General features: G+C 41.9%; 1 protein-coding gene across 1 annotated transcript in view; it reads left to right on the plus strand.

Annotated features, from left to right (window-relative positions):
• The first annotated feature begins 4,359 nt into the window (after nucleotides 1-4,359).
• The window catches only part of HSD17B12 (hydroxysteroid 17-beta dehydrogenase 12), a 166,765-nt gene continuing 155,180 nt past the window's right edge, over nucleotides 4,360-15,944 (plus strand). Inside the window, exon 1 of the mRNA XM_047071063.1 lies at nucleotides 4,360-4,631. Within this exon, the coding sequence (XP_046927019.1) occupies nucleotides 4,472-4,631 (160 nt within the window). The 5' untranslated portion in view covers nucleotides 4,360-4,471. The remainder of the gene's footprint in view (nucleotides 4,632-15,944) is intronic.

Here is a 15,944-nt window from a genome sequence, read left to right on the forward strand (position 1 = left end):
GAATCCAAAGCAGGCTCCAGGCCCTGAGCTGTCAGCACAGAGCCCGACACGGGGCTCGAACTCACCAACTGTGAGATCATGACCCGAGCTCAAGTTGGACACCTAACTTATTGAGCAAGCCAGGTGCCCCAAAAGTCAATTTCTATGGTACCTGTCCTTGTTTATTAAAAAAAATCCAAAATCAACAATTATTTTTTATTGTCTGTTTATTTTTATGTCAGTTGCTGTGGTAGGTCCTGGAGGCACATGTGTGTGTTCTTCAAAATCACAACCAAACCCTTAGTGGGTATTTGTTGCTCTCTCCTTTCCTCTACCCGGCCTTCCTCTGCCAAGTTTATTTCTACTTAACCTTAGATCCCAGCTCAAAAGTCACTTCCTTAGACCTTTCTGGGCAGTCTTCTCTTCCCATGAAAATTAGGTCCTCCCTTTATCCTCTTTCCTTAAGCCCTATTCTTTTCTTCTTTGTACTCATTACAATTTTTATCATATAATCAATTGGAAATGTACTTAATGTCTGCCTCTCCAGCTATTTTCATTTATTCGTCATTCATTCATTCCATGGGTATTTATTGCATACCTACCAAGTGTCAGTTACTCTTAGATGCACATCTTAGGTGAACATACAGTGGTGAACAAGAAAAGGTTATTGTCTTCATGATCTTACGTTACTGGGAAGATGGACAAAACCCAAGTAATCAAACACTTTGAAAGCATTAAGTGTTATAAGGAAAATAAATTAGGGTAAAAAGATAAGTAGTGAGGGGGCAAAGGAGAGGAGGCTATTTGGTCTATTCATGTAGGTCCATCAGAGAAAACCACTTTAAGTGGGAGATCGTGTGAACAGAAGCCCAAATAATATAAAGAAGTGAGCTCTAGGAGATAGAGGGTAAGAGGTTCTGGGAAGAGAACAGGAAATAGAACTGCTCTGAGACTGCAGTGAACTTGACTTATTTGAGGAAATGCAAGAGGTGTGGCTGGAATCAAGTGAACACAGGAGAGCATGATCGATGCTGCTGGAGAGGTGAGGGCAGAGAAACGAGTCTTGGAGGATTTTGTTTTTAATCTGATTTATAAAGTCATTGAAGGGATTTGAGCAGAAGAAATGATATCTAATCTACTGGGGGAAAAAAACCCACTCAAGTTGCACAGAGAACAAACCCCACGACAGATTCAGGGAGACCAGTTAGGAGGAGGCTATTCCCATATTCCAGGCAAGAAATGCTTGTCGTTTGGATTAGGTTGTTAGTAACAGAAGTGGGGAGTAGTGATCAGTCAAGATATATTTTGGAGATAGTGTGAACAAGACTTGTTGAAGAATTGAAGACGGGAATGAAATGCAAAGAAAAAAAATCTAGGTTGACCCCTAGGTTTTACACCTTAGAAAGCCAGTAAATAGTGGTGCCTTTAACAGATTGGAAGAAAAGACGAGGTGTGTGTGTGTGTGTATGTGTGTGTGTGTGTGTGTGTGTGTGTGTGTGTGTTTGATGGGGATGGATTCCGCTTTGAACACGTTTCCCTTGAGATGTTTATTTAAAAAATTTTTTTTTCAATGTTTATTTATTTTTGAGAGAGAGAGAGAGAGAAAGAGACAGAGAGTGGGCAGGGGAGGGGCGGAGAGAGAGAGACATAGAATCCGAAGCAGGCTCCAGGCTCTCAGCTGTCAGCACAGAGCCCGACGCAGGGCTTGAACTCACAAACTGTGAGATCATGACCTGAGCTGAAGTTGGATGCTTAACCAACTGAGCCAACCAGGCGCCCCTGAGGTGTCTATTTTTATTTTACTCTGAATGAAGATGTTGAGTAGGCAGGTAGAGATTACATGTTTATATACACCTCTGAGCAGAAGTTGAGCCTGCCTAGAGACATTAGGAATTCATCAACTTACAGTTGATATTTAAAACCAAGGGATGGGATAAAATCATGTAGGGAGACTGCGGAGAGAAATAAAGAGACCTGGGGTCTGAGCCCAAGGGCACTGCATCATATAGAGGCCAGCATGATGAGGGGCCACTTAAGGATTCTGGGAAGGATCAGCTGTTGAGGATAACAGTGGTTACCCATTGTTGAATGGTAGAGCAGGATGAGGACTAACAATTGACCATTTGCTCACTATTGTATATCCAGTACCTAGCTCAGTTTCCGGTACATAAGGACATAATATTTGTTGAATGAATGAATCTTCACTTCCATTTATTTGACACATCCTAGAGTGTCTCTAGGATCCAGGCACTGTTCTACATTCTATGGATTCACAACATCGTGTTCGCAATAATTTTAAGTTCTAGTGGAGGTCATAGACAGACATACAAATGCATCAAAAATACACATTGTCAGTTTATTTTTTTAAGATTTTAAAATAATCTCTATACCCAACGTGGGGCTCAAACTTCCAACCCTGAGATCAAGAGTCACACACTCTCATGGCGCGCCCGGGGGGCTCAGCCGGTGAAGCATCCGACTTCAGCTCAGGTTATGATCTCATGGTTTGTGAGTTGTAGCCCGGTGTCGGGCTCTGTGCTGACTGACAGCTAGGAACCTGGAGCCTGCTTTGGATTCTGTGTCTCCCTCTCTCTCTGCCCCTCCCCCACGCTCACTGTCTCTCGAAAATAAACATTAAAAAAAAAGAGTCACACGCTCTTCCTACTGAGCCAGCCATGTGCCCCTGAATTATTAGTTTATACCTCTCTTTCCCTCCTAATGCCTATTCTATTTTTTAATACAAAATTTTTAAGTTTATTTATTTTGATAGAAGGAGAGAGAATCCAGCGTAGAGCCCAAGGTGGGGCTGGACTCAGGGCTCCACCTCACAGACTGTGAGATCATGACTCGAGTTGAAACCTACTGATCTGCCCAGGTGCCCCCCTTCTGCCCTATTCTAAGGAGCATGAATATTTGGAGGGCCCTTAGCAGATGAGCCATGATGAATCAGGCTATATACATTTGCGGCTATATGGCACATGAAGACTTTGGCAAAAGGGAGAGGCTGAGGGGGAGGAATGGTGGGATTTCACTGAATTGGACAGGCAGCCTCAGCCAAAGATATCAAATTCAATTAATATAAAATGTGCCTGCTCAAATCCCTTGGCTGAATTCAGTTGACAGTTTATAAAAAACAGTAGCAGCCTTAAGGTTATACTTTTATAAGAGAGTAGAAAAAGAGTGGGAGGGTGTGGTTGGGCAGGGAGAGAGAAGGCTCTTAAACTAAATATTAGAAAATTATGATCTTTGCTTCAAGTTAACCGTTGACCCTCAGAAGTATTACCCTTAAATTCCTGCCTTTTTTTTAAAAAAAGAAAATCTCCAGTCTTGAATCAGCAGTCTCTACTGGTTAGGAAAAATTTTAGGTGTCTTACATGAACTCAAATCCATGCCAGAAAAAGAAACAACTCTTGATGGGGCGATGAGAGTTGCATTACACAATTTCTTTATTGCATTACACAATTTCTTATACTTAACTTTGCTGAGGTAGTTTTCTTATCTCTACTAGGACCGCACACTTTTGTGTCCCCTCGCACCCATCTCTCCTCACAGAAAATGTAAATTAAAAAGAGAATAAAAGAAACATCTCTATTGTCCTTTAAGGTCCAGTTAAACAAGGAGTCCCTTCCTCAAACTACTTATTCATCAAGCTGTGTTCCTCCATTTTTCATTCATCTTACAGCTCTTCTGCCACTGTGCATTATAGTTGTTTGAGTCCATGTAGTTATTTGCTTTGAACTCCAAGACCTTGGGAACTGTGCTGTTTAATGCTCAGGGCGGAAGGGAGCATTTAGAAGGTCCACAGTAAGTGCCTGTAACCTGAGGGAAGATGCGCTGGGTGGAAGGCATAGAAACGGGAGATGCAAGCCTTTATTCGGAAAAGTTTATGGGAACAATAACGGCACATTTAACAATGAAAAAGAAGTGTTTAATAAAGAGGTGAAAATAAAACCATGACTCCACGCCCACTTCTTACTACCACCTTTCCATTCACTCGTGGCTTCTCAGACCCCATTCCCTCCTAAATCCCGAGCTCAAACGAGGCTGTCTCACTGGCCAATCGGAGCGCTGTCTTCCGTAGTCGTGAGGACTGCTGCAGCCAATGAGAGACCTGGGCGAATTGGTGGGGTGAGACACGCCGCCCTCTGGCGGAATCCTGGGGGCGTGGTGGCGTGCTGGGCGGGGCTGAAGCTTGATTGGCAGGCGAACGATCAGCAGTCTTAGAACGGAAACGCGGCCGGGGACACGCCAGGGGGGACATGGGCGGGGTAGCGAAACTGGAATCAGCCAATGGGTGACGCACTAAGCACAGAAGGAACGCTAGACCACCAATGGCGGCACGGATATGGCGCCGTGGGCGGGGTTTAGGCCGAAAGAGGCGCAAGAGAAGCGCCTGTTAGTGTCGTCCTCACCGTCACGGGCAGGCGCTTCTTCCTGGATTCATTCATTCGTTTTTTTCATTCACGAAGGTAGTAAGGCCTAGTTGAAAGCCATGGAGAGCGCTCTTCCTGCCGCTGGCTTCCTGTACTGGGTGGGCGCAGGCACCGTGGCCTACCTGGCCCTGCGCATCTCGTGCTCGCTCTTCACGGCCCTTCGGGTCTGGGGTTTGAGTCACGAGGTAGGGGTCGGACCCGGGCTCGGAGAATGGGCAGGTGAGTGCAGTCCAGCGCCGCCGGCCCCTTCGCCTCTGCGGCGGCTCGCGCTGCTCCGGGCCGGGGCCTGGCGGGTGGTGACCAGCGCCGGGCCTTCCCCTTTCCAGGTCCCCTGTCCTTCCTGAAGCTCCTGCGTCCCGCGTACGCCCCTGACCCCATTAGTCAGCTACTGGCTTGCCTAGACTTGTAGAGGTTTTAAATACTTAATACGTTGTTGGCCCAGCTCAGCGAAATCTGAAGTGCCACTTGGTGGGTGCGGGAGGAATCTGGCCGGAACTGCCAGGGGCTTGTGTCCTTTAAGCCATTCCTGGTTCATGGCCGGGAGTCAGTCACCTTGCTGCCTCCCCAGTCACGGTGTACGCACCTTCGTTAACCCCTAATGAGTGTTTTTAAAGTAAAGTTTTTCGCTTGACCTGAATAATGGCCCCGTGCTGACGATGAAAGCATTTTGTTGACTTTTTTGGGGGGCAGGGTGGACGAGAAGAACATAGAATTTCAGAAGTCTTTCTGCCTTTTGGAACCTTACCTCTCTCTAGTTACTTGGATTCGGCCTATTTCGTATCATTTGCAATTTAAAAAAAAAAATTCTCCTTAAACTTTTCTGGAGTCTTAATGTGCAACATAAGTATTGCTTCTGCAAAACGGTAACTTGCTCTCTAGCAATCAGAAATACTTTTTGCAGAAGAACATTTGTAGCAAAAAGTATTCCCACTAAGAGCTAAGCACATGGATCTAGTTCCATTCAGTTGGAGGATTTTAAAAATGAAAGAGAAAGGTCGGATTGGAGAAGTTGGGAAAATTACCTGCAGGGAAGTTGTGCACTGGCTTTTTTTTCTATATTTTTTGTTTCTGTATTTTTCATTTCTTTGGGCTTAAACTTTAAAAAAATTTTTTAAAATTTATTTTAGAAAAAGAGAGCACGAGCGGGGAGGGGCAGAGGGAGGGAGAGAGAATCTTAAGCAGGCCACACACCCAGCGCTGAGCCTGACTCTGAGTCTGATCCTAACCTGTGAGCCACAACTCTGGGATCAGGACCTGAGCCGACATGAAGAGTCTGACCCTCAGCCAAGTCAGCGGCGCCTCTGGGTTTTGTTTTGTTTTTTTAAACCAAGTAATGTGCTATGGTTGTTCTCTGTAATGATTTATTCTGCTGGTTTATGATTGAATGTTCACTTGACTGAGCATTTTATTGAATTTTGGGATAGTTAAGGGTTTGCCTTCAGACTAGGCTCAAGTAAGGTAGACAAATAATGTAACAACATAGTCTTTATTCATTCAAAAACATTTAAACATAAGATGTAAGAAATTAACCTTTTGGGACAGCCACATAAACAGAACACATCTCAAGTAGGAATGGATTTGTATGAGTTCTGTCCATGATGTGAAGCAGCTATTCACATTATAGTACTTATTTTTTAAAAAATCACTTAGTGTTTTTTGATATTCCTTGAAAAACAAGTGAAGTGCTCAAGTTGATTATAATAAAGTTTATGATTTTGCAATTGACTTGCCCAATTTCTTGATTGTTGTTTGGAAAACTTGCTTGTGAACTTTTGAAATAGTTACACAAGATTCCAATGCATTAGGAAATTCTATATCAAGATGAAGTTTTGTGATTTGTAAGCAAAGAGTAATGTTAATAATTTTTTTTTTAACTAAAATTGACCCTGGTGTCTAATAATTCTAATGATCAAAGTCATCTATATATGAGTTTACAGTAAAAGTATTGAAAAGATTTGGTTCCAGAGGAAGGATATTTGATAAATTGAAGGAAATGTTTAAAAGATTTACGGGGCGCCTGGGTGGCGCAGTCGGTTAAGCGTCCGACTTCAGCCAGGTCACGATCTCGCGGTCCGTGAGTTCGAGCCTCGCGTCGGGCTCTGGGCTGATGGCTCAGAGCCTGGAGCCTGTTTCCGATTCTGTGTCTCCCTCTCTCTCTGCCCCTCCCCCGTTCATGCTCTGTCTCTCTCTGTCCCAAAAATAAATAAACGTTGAAAAAAAAAATTTTTTTTAAAAGATTTAGAAGTGAAATTTGAACCAGAACACTGGGATATAACTGAAAGGATCAGTGTCTAAGTGACACTTTGTTGAGTTCAGTCTACCTTGGATTGTTAGAAAAATCTCTTTTTCAAGTACTTATGCAGAAGAAATGATCAAGTTATTATTTGTAGCATTACATGTATGTTGTGGCCTGGATCTTAAAATATTTCCTTTACCTCTCCAAATTCAGGGAATCTTTGAGAAACAAAATTAAGAGTAGCTCATCTTAAACAGGTTATTTGTATCAGTTGGAGGGATGAACTGCAATAATTTGACAAAGAAAGCAGCAGAGATGACACTTGAATAATTAGGGTTAAACAGATTAAAATTAGATAATTTTTTCAACCAAAGTTATGATTTTGGAATTAATTTTTGTGCGTAAATAGCACTAATAAGTTTTTCCCCTATAAAATGGGTATCTTAATCCTGTGCAGCCTTCTTCGAATAAGTGGTGTTAGCAGGCCGTATTATGGAGGCATTATCTACTTTCTGGTACTAACATTTAACATCTTCCTCTCCATAACCTATTAAATATTTTAAGTGTTATGTAGTAGTGTGCACTGAGTTGATAATATGTTTTTATTCTTGTTATTCTTAAGTCCCTTCGTGTGAGTATGTTTAATTTCTCAGATTTTAGAATCTGAAGGGGAGGGAGTGTGGGTCCCAATTTTTTTTTTTTTTTTGTCTTTTCCTATAGTAACTGGTGCATTGATCACATAGCTTTTCTAAATTTAAAAACAAAAGCTTGGAAAAATAAATACATCGTATGTATAGCATGGCAACTATAGTTAATAATACTTTCCTGGAAATCTGAAAGTTGCCAACAGATTAAATCTTGAAAGTTCTCACAACAAGGGGTGCCTGGCTGGCTCAGTCGATAGAGCATGTGACTCTTGATCTTGGGGTCATGAGTTCAAGCCCCACGTTGGGCATAGAGCTTACTTAAAAAAAAAAAAAAGTTGTCACTACAAGAAAAAAATTCTGTAACTATTATGGTGATGGATGTTACCTAGACTTATTGTGGTGATCATTTCACAATATATACAACTGTCAAATCGTGATTTGTATACTTGAAACTAATATAATGTTTTATGTCATTATATCTCAACAAGAAATAAACAAACCCTGAAGGTTTGTAAAAACTCGAAAGCAGGTATTCTTTGCAATTAGTAAAAATATTTCAGATCACATATTCCTAGTTAGGGTCTTAAGACCATCCATTACTTGGCCCACACTCTAATCTATCTCCTTTGTGAGTTAGGTCATCTCTTTTCCCTGCTTCTTTTCCAGTACCATTTCCACCCGAGTTAGGAATTGTGCTGATTTCACTAGGACCGGGCGAAGAGGGTTTTGCCAATATTGCCTGTCATTGTTATGCGATACTTGTATCTCTTAGGAGAACAAAGAACTCCTGTGAAAGTGGAGCTTTAGTTGTTGGAAGGTCACTGTTGCAAATAATCAGAAGAAGATTGCTAACAAAAGTGGTCAGTTTGTACTAAATAAAGGAGAGAACAGTCGTTGCTGTGGAGAAATAAAGAATGTAATCTGTAGGCTTTGGTTTAAGCATAGATAAATTTTGCATTTATTTAAGCAGTTTTCATCGTACAATTCATCTAAAATGATTGATATTGAAATAAAGTGGAGGTGATAGATGTAAAGGCAAGGTAAGTATACTTCTGAAGCCAAGATACTTCATAACTTTCAACCCACGACCACACTCTGAGCTCTTGTGTTTAGTTTTTAATGGAGAGGATATTGCTGCAAGCAGCAAAGAATAAAGGATCCACTAGGGCGCCTGGGTGGCTCAGTGGGTTAAGCGGCCGATATCAGCTCAGGTCATGATCTCCTGGTTCGAGAGTTTGAGCCCTGCATCAGGCTCTGTGCTGACAGTTCGGAGCCTGGAGCCTGCTTCGGAATCTGTGTCTCCCTCCTTCTCTCCTCCTCCCCTGTTTACACTCTCTCTTTCTCTCTCAAAAATAAACAAACATTAGAAGAAAAAAAAAAAAATAAAGGATCCACTAACCAGTTAGATTTAAAAAATAACTTCATTGAGATATAATTCATACCATACAAGTTACCCATTTAAAGTGTATAGTTCAATATTTTTATTATATTCACAGGTTGTGAATATAACCATTATAATTTAAGATTGGAATGTTTTCATCCTCCTTAAAAGAAAACCTATACCTGTTAGCTATCACCCCCCAACCCTCACCCCTTCAAGCCCTAGTCAACCACTAATCTACTTTCTGTCTATATGCATTTACTTATTCTGGATATTTCATATAAATGGGATCCTACAATATGAAGTATTTTGTGACTGCCTTTCATTTAGCACAGTGTTTTTTTTTTCTTTCTTTTTTTTTTTTTTTTAAATTTTTTTTTTTCAACGTTTTTTATTTATTTTTGGGACAGAGAGAGACAGAGCATGAACGGGGGAGGGGCAGAGAGAGAGGGAGACACAGAATCGGAAACAGGCTCCAGGCTCCGAGCCATCAGCCCAGAGCCCGATGCGGGGCTCGAACTCACGGACCGCGAGATCGTGACCTGGCTGATGTCGGACGCTTAACCGACTGCGCCACCCAGGCGCCCCTAGCACAGTGTTTTAAAGGTTCACCCATGTTGTGGCATATTTCAGTGCTTCATTTCTTATCATTGCTGAATACTATTCCATTCTGTGGAGTGAGTTTAGATTTTGCAAAGGGTTTTTACCTCTGCATTTTGCTGTCTGCACATCTATATTAGCAGATCCCTGGGATTTTGCAGCTTTGGATGCTGATGGAACTCCATTTGGCCCTGTAATATTCCAAGGTTTTCCTAATTTAGTGGACAGTGAAGACTTAGAAAGGTTATGGGTTGGTGGGGTTCTTTTGTAGAAAAGCCATTCATCAAAACTGGCTTTGTTTAGCCAAGCTCCAAGAATCAAAGGATTCTGAAAATCAGGTGTGATGCATAATTTCTGTTTTTACAGTGGATAACTACATAGGATTGGTCTAGTTACCTCCAGTGGTTGACGGCTGCTTGAGTAACTAGGGCCTGTTGACAGTAGGTCCCTTTCTTAGGCTTTGCGGTATCACATCATTTGAGGAATTATGTATGAAATGTTAATTATTTCGATTGGCAAGCCCGGAAAAAATAAATACCATTGAATGCTTGAAGTGTTCCAGGCACTTGACATAGTCTATATTTAATCTGTCTCTGAGCTATGCTCTATTATCCCCGGTGTACAGAGGAAGAAACAGAGGCTTAGGTGAATGACTTCCCTTGTCTATGGTTTCATAGCTAGTGAGAGAAGATCAGGATTTGAAGCCAAGTTGTCCATTCTGCAGTGCACGTGTTTGCGTGTTGGTGATTGGTTTACACACTGCATGAGTAAGTACTTGGGGGTGGCTTCCTTTATATCCTAGACATATATTTCTTTTTATTAAATAATTCTTGAAGCTTTTATTTTTAAGTAATCTTGACCCTGAGATCAAGAGTCACGTGCTCTACCGACCGAGGCAGCCAGGTACCCCAGAACACATTGCTTTTAATTGAAGGCACACTTTCAAATTTGCACATGCTTGGTATGTCTGGAAGCATTGTAGACTAGGGTAGAACGTTTTGGAATCAAGTAGCTCAGGATTTTCTTCAGATTTATAACCATGAATCTTGTTGCTCCATGAAAAAACACTGGAAAGGCAGTCAGGCGCCTTAATAAAGCGAAGCGTTTGACTACCATCACTATGGGTGGATCTGACCTCAGATGCTGTTTATTTTTTGTTTATTACTCTGGTGTTCTCCGATGGATTCAGTGATGCCCTGGAAGTCTAGCTTGATACATGTAATATGCTTCCTGTTGACATTAAGGAGACTTGAGTATACCTGTTCTTGCTGGTGAGCTGATGTTGTTCACAGTCGTGCCATGTTTTTTGAGAACCCAATTTTGTTTGTTTTTTGTTTTAAAGCAGGGCAGGTGAAGGAGGGCAGAGAAACAACATAACAGTTCTGGAAGGTATTTGTTCGTTCTGCAAGTTAGCTCCAAAAAGGGAGTCCATGGGCCTAAATGGAACAAGGTTTCCAGATTGGAGTTAGCAGGACAGCCTTAAAGACGTTGTGCTAGAGCTGTGTGAGAGGAAGCAGAGGCGGAGGAGAGTCAGGCCGAGAGCATGCCTTGGTCTTACTTGGAGGAGAAACCAAAGAAGGTTTTCTGGAGTTAGAAATTCAGCCTCTGTACTCTGAGCTAGAATATCTTTTCCCCACACCCTCCCATTAGCCCTCACTATCCCCCTGCCCCCCTCTTTTTTTCTTCCTTCTTTCTCCCCCTCCCCCCCTTTTTTATGCAGTGTTAAAGTTTCCTATTTAGAGGTCAAACCTGAACCCTTGGAGGCTCACACCTAGACTTGAATTTTAGCTTCTCTACTCACGAGCAGTGTGTAACATTGAGGAGGGTAGTAAACGTCTCTGAGCCTCACTTTCCTCATCTGCAAAATGAGGATAATAGTGCATGCCTGTTTCATAGGATTCTTTTAAAGGGTAAATGGGAATACTTATTCTATGTAAAACAGATAGTACAGTGCCTGACACACAAAGGCTGATAACATTATTAGTAATCTTATTAGCCTCACTAGCATTATGTACTAATTACTTGAGCTAATTGACAAGGTAAGTCTTGGTAAGAAAAAGTTAATATCTGGGGCGCCTGCATGGCTCAGTCAGTTAAGCGTCTGACTCTTGATTTAGGCTGAGGTCATGACCTCACGATTCTTGAGACTGAGCCCCGCGTCGGGCTTTGCGCTGACAATGCAGAGCTTGCTTGGGATTCTGTCTCTTTCCTTCTCTCTGCCCCTCCCCTGCTCATGTTCTCTGTCTCTCTGTCTCTCTCTCTCTCTTTCAAAATAAACTTAAAAAAAAAAAAGTTGATATCCGGGTGACCACAGAAAGATAATCTTCAGAAAGAAGATTATCATTGTTGTTGCAACTGAGATTATTGAGCTTCAAAACTATTTTTTTTCATTGTTTTGCTTGTTTGAATTGAGGATAATTTATTTCTTTCAGTTTCTGAAAAAAATATGCTGAAAGATTTAAATAATGAGATTTATAAGTTTAGAATACATGGGTAAGTGGATTTGAATAGATCAGTTTCCATGCCATCAAATGCCATTTGTAGAGAAGGATAAGTTAAAAAAACACTTTTTAAAAATAGTGTACCTTGGGGTGCCTGGATGGCTTAGTCAGTTCAGCATTCGACTCTTGATTTTGGCTCAGGTCATGATCTCATAGTTTGTGAGTTGGAGCCTTGCAGCTCCTTGGAGCTGATAGCACAGAGCCTTCTTGGGGTTCTCTCTCCCTCTCTCTCTGCCCCTCCCCTGCTCTCTCTCTCTCTCCCCCTCTCTCTCAAAAAATAAAAAAAATAAAAATAGCGTATCTTTTTCACTTGAGCTGCTGTAACAAAAATACTGTAGACTAGATGGCATCTATAGACACCATAGACTGTGTCATCACATGGCAGAAGGGCCAGGGAATCCTCCAGAGTCTCTCTTATAAGAGCACTAATCCCATTCATTAGGCTTTACCCTCATGACCCACTCACCTCCCAAAGGCCCCCCTTCCTAATGCCATCACATTGGGAATTAGGATTTCCACATAAATTTGGTCCTTACCACACAAATTCAATCTATAGCACAGTGGATCCTTTATTCCATTTCTCTTCTCATATTTAGTGAAAATAAAAATTTGGCAGTTTTCATCCATCTTCTGGGATAGATGGAGGTTAATGTTGGGAGGCTGGGTAAGCAGAGCCTTCACTGTGCTTGGTGGAGAGTTTGATATATTCATTTGTCCATCCACAACCACAAATACTGTTGAGTGCTGTCCATGGACCTTGGAATAGACCAACGGGCTGGTGAACAGCAATCAGATGAACAAATTGTGCTGTTAAGTGATAAAGAAGACCTGCTTGGTTCTGTGAGAACTTGTGAGTGAGGCCCAAGAGAGCTGCCCTGGGGACGTGATGAGGGAGCTGAGATCTGAAGGGAAGGGAAGAGTAGCAGCAGGAACAGAAGGAACAGCAGGTGTTTGGCTCCTGAGGCCGGATGTTGGGCGGCTTGCATGAAACAAGGCCTGAGTGACTAGAGCTGAGAACGGGTGGGCACGATGCAAGATGAAGAGTGGAGGGGGGGAGATTGGGCCGGCAAGCGGGGCTACTGAATCTAGGCGAAGGTCAGGGAGAACAATTGAAGGGATTTTAAGCACAAGGATAATGTTGTGGATTGCAACTTTAAACAGAATTCCTTGTTTCTATGACCTTCCTGACACTGTTGCATTGCCATAGAGATGGACCAGTGCAAGTTATTCAGATCACCACAGTCAAAATTGCCTTAAAAAACCCAAACAAACCCAAAATGCAAATTCATACTTTAGAGTGTGGGTGACTACTCTTGTGCCATTCATTCCTGGTTATCATCTTTCAGAGACCATTTCTTCCCCGGGGGAAAAATATCTAATCACCATGGTGTAGGAAGTTCTGCTCTTACCAGGGACTGGGTGATAGGGTTGTTGAATGAACTCTGAAACTGGGCTACTGCTTTTTCGAGGTCAGTCCATAAAACCATGGTGTGCTAGCTGAGAAGCCTGCCATAAATCCAGCACCAGAGGGAATGCTGTGTTTTATTTACTCATTTTGTCTAGTGAAACAATGGGTTTGCCCTGTCTCTGACTGGCAGTTCCAGGGAGACTATCCAGTTTCTGCAGAGTTCATCTTTACCACCATTAAGTGAAGTTACTTCTATTTAAATGATCTAGTCAGTGGGGCAGGGGAGGAAAGGCTAGCAGACTTACGATTTAGAACAATGACTATCTCTCAAGAGTATTACATGGGTTAACAGTAGTGATAAGGGGACCATTGGCTTTGGAATCAGAATAGCAAGGGTAAGCTTTGCTAGTGGCTAAAATGTTTGAAGTTGGGGTGCCTGGGTGGGTCAGTCGGTTAAGCGTCTAACTTTTTTTTTTTTAATTTTTTTTAACGTTTATTTATTTTTGAGAGACAGAGAGAGGCAGAGTATGAGCAGGGGAGGAGCAGAGAGAGAGGGAGACACAGAATCTGAAGCAGGCTCCAGGCTCTGAGCTGTCAGCACAGAGCCCAACACGGGCCCGAACTCACAAATCACGAGATCATGACCTGAGGCTAAGTCGGACGCTCAACCAACTGAGCCACCCAGGCGCCCCCCCCTTTTTAAAAAAAAAAAATTTTTTTTAACAATTATTTATTTTTAAACGTCTAATTCTTGATTTCAGCTCAGGTCTGACCTCCTGGTTCGGTTCAGGAGATTGCACTGTGCTGACAGCATGGAGCCCTGCTTGGAATTCTCTTTCCCGCTCTCTGCCTCTCCCCTGCTCACACACGTGCCTCTCTCTCAAAATAAATGAACATTAAAAAATAAATAAAATGTTTGACATTGGGCAAAGATAGTTAACCTCTGAGAATAACTTTCTTCATCTATCAAATGGGGCTGATACTTTTCAGGAGTATTATGACAATGAAGTGAGTTGTGAATGAGGTTCTAGTGACATCTTTTATTTGTATACATTACTCTTATTTGATGAAGAAGGATTATTGAAGCCAAGAATAATGTAGTTCACTCAGCTGATAAACTATTAGAAATATGAAGTTATGAACTGATCAGTTAAGAGGAGATTAGTGCCATGAGAGGAAGATTTCTGGCTTTGTGAAAAGATTTACCAAGTGCTTCCTTGAAATCTGGCTCCCCTTAGTGAACCTCAGATACGAAGGTTTAGGAAGATTCAGTTATGTGCAACTTTTCCACTGAATTTGTAAAGACCTTAAAATTATCTTTGACTCTTCTTCTCTCACCCCACGTACAGTCTGTTAGGAAAGCTCATTGACTTTAACTTAAGAATATCTAGAATCCAGTCCCTTCTACACTCTGGTGTAAGCCACTGAAATCTCTTATCTTGATAAAATAGCAGCCTCCTGTCTCTCTAATCCAACATTGGCATCCCCCTACAGTCGATTCTTCTACAACAGCCAGAGTGATCCTTGAAAAGCTCATGTTGAATCATGTGATCCTGTACTCAGATCCCTCCCCTGGCTTTTCATCCTGTTCCTATTAAAAACTTCTGTGGTTGACAAGGCTTTCAACCACCTGCCTTCTGGCTTCTTTTATCTCTGACCTCATTTCTGCCTACTTTTCCTCTCTCTCTCTCTGTCTCCCTCCCAGTCACTTTCACTTCCTGCTTGAACACGCTTCCTTGAACTCACTTCCTTGGATGCGTTTGGCACTGCTGCCTTAGAGCCTTTGGTTAGTCATTCCTCCTGGAATGTCCACCCCTCCGCCCCTGCCCATATCCACATGGCTAACTTTTACCTTCCTCCTGCCTTTAAACTCACAATCCTCTGTCCCTGACCCCACTTCTGATCCCCATTACCCTGCTGTCCTTGTCCTTTTTCATAGTACTTGTCACTATCTCCCATGTTGTATACTTTGCTCATTTATGATGTTTCTTGTTTGCCTACCCCTTTTTTGAATGGAAGCGCCATGAAGGACCAAAGTCTGTCTTTTTTGTTCACTTATGTATCTCAAGCACCTAGAACAGTGCCCACACATAGTAAATGCTGATATATATTGATTGAATGGATAAAAATATCTATTAAGTAAGGTTTTCCAGTATTGTTGAGACTGAGGGTTAATGAACTTGGTGGGGGAATTATATTTTCTTTCTCTATTCTCTTAAGTGATTAGTTATAAATGTAAGAAATATTAACAGTTTCCCAATCTCTAAAATGAAATTATTTATTTATTTATTTGTTTGTTTTTAATATATGAAGTTTATTGTCAAATTGGTTTCCATACAACACCCAGTGCTCATCCCAAAAGATGCCCTCTTCAATGCCCATCACCTACCCTCCTCTCCCTCCCACCCCCATCAACCCACAGTTTGTTCTCAGTTTTTAAGAGTCTCTTATGCTTTGGCTGTCTCCCACTCTAACCTCTTTTTTTTTTTTTTCTCCTTCCTCTCCCCCATGGTCTTCTGTTAAGTTTCTCAGGATCCACATAAGAGTGAAAACATATGGTATCTGTCTTTCTCTGTATGGCTTATTTCACTTAGCATCACACTCTCCAGTTCCATCCACGTTGCTACAAAGGGCCATATTTCGTTCTTTCTCATTGCCACGTAGTACTCCATTGTGTATATAAACCACAATTTCTTTATCCATTCATCAGTTGATGGACATAAAATGAGATTATTTAGTATAAAACCAAAATATAGATT

The sequence above is a fragment of the Lynx rufus genome, unplaced genomic scaffold, assembly GCF_022079265.1.
Source record: "Lynx rufus isolate CCGP_SWC_20201006 ecotype Redwood Valley unplaced genomic scaffold, mLynRuf1.p SCAF_9, whole genome shotgun sequence".
NCBI lineage: Eukaryota > Metazoa > Chordata > Mammalia > Carnivora > Felidae > Lynx > Lynx rufus.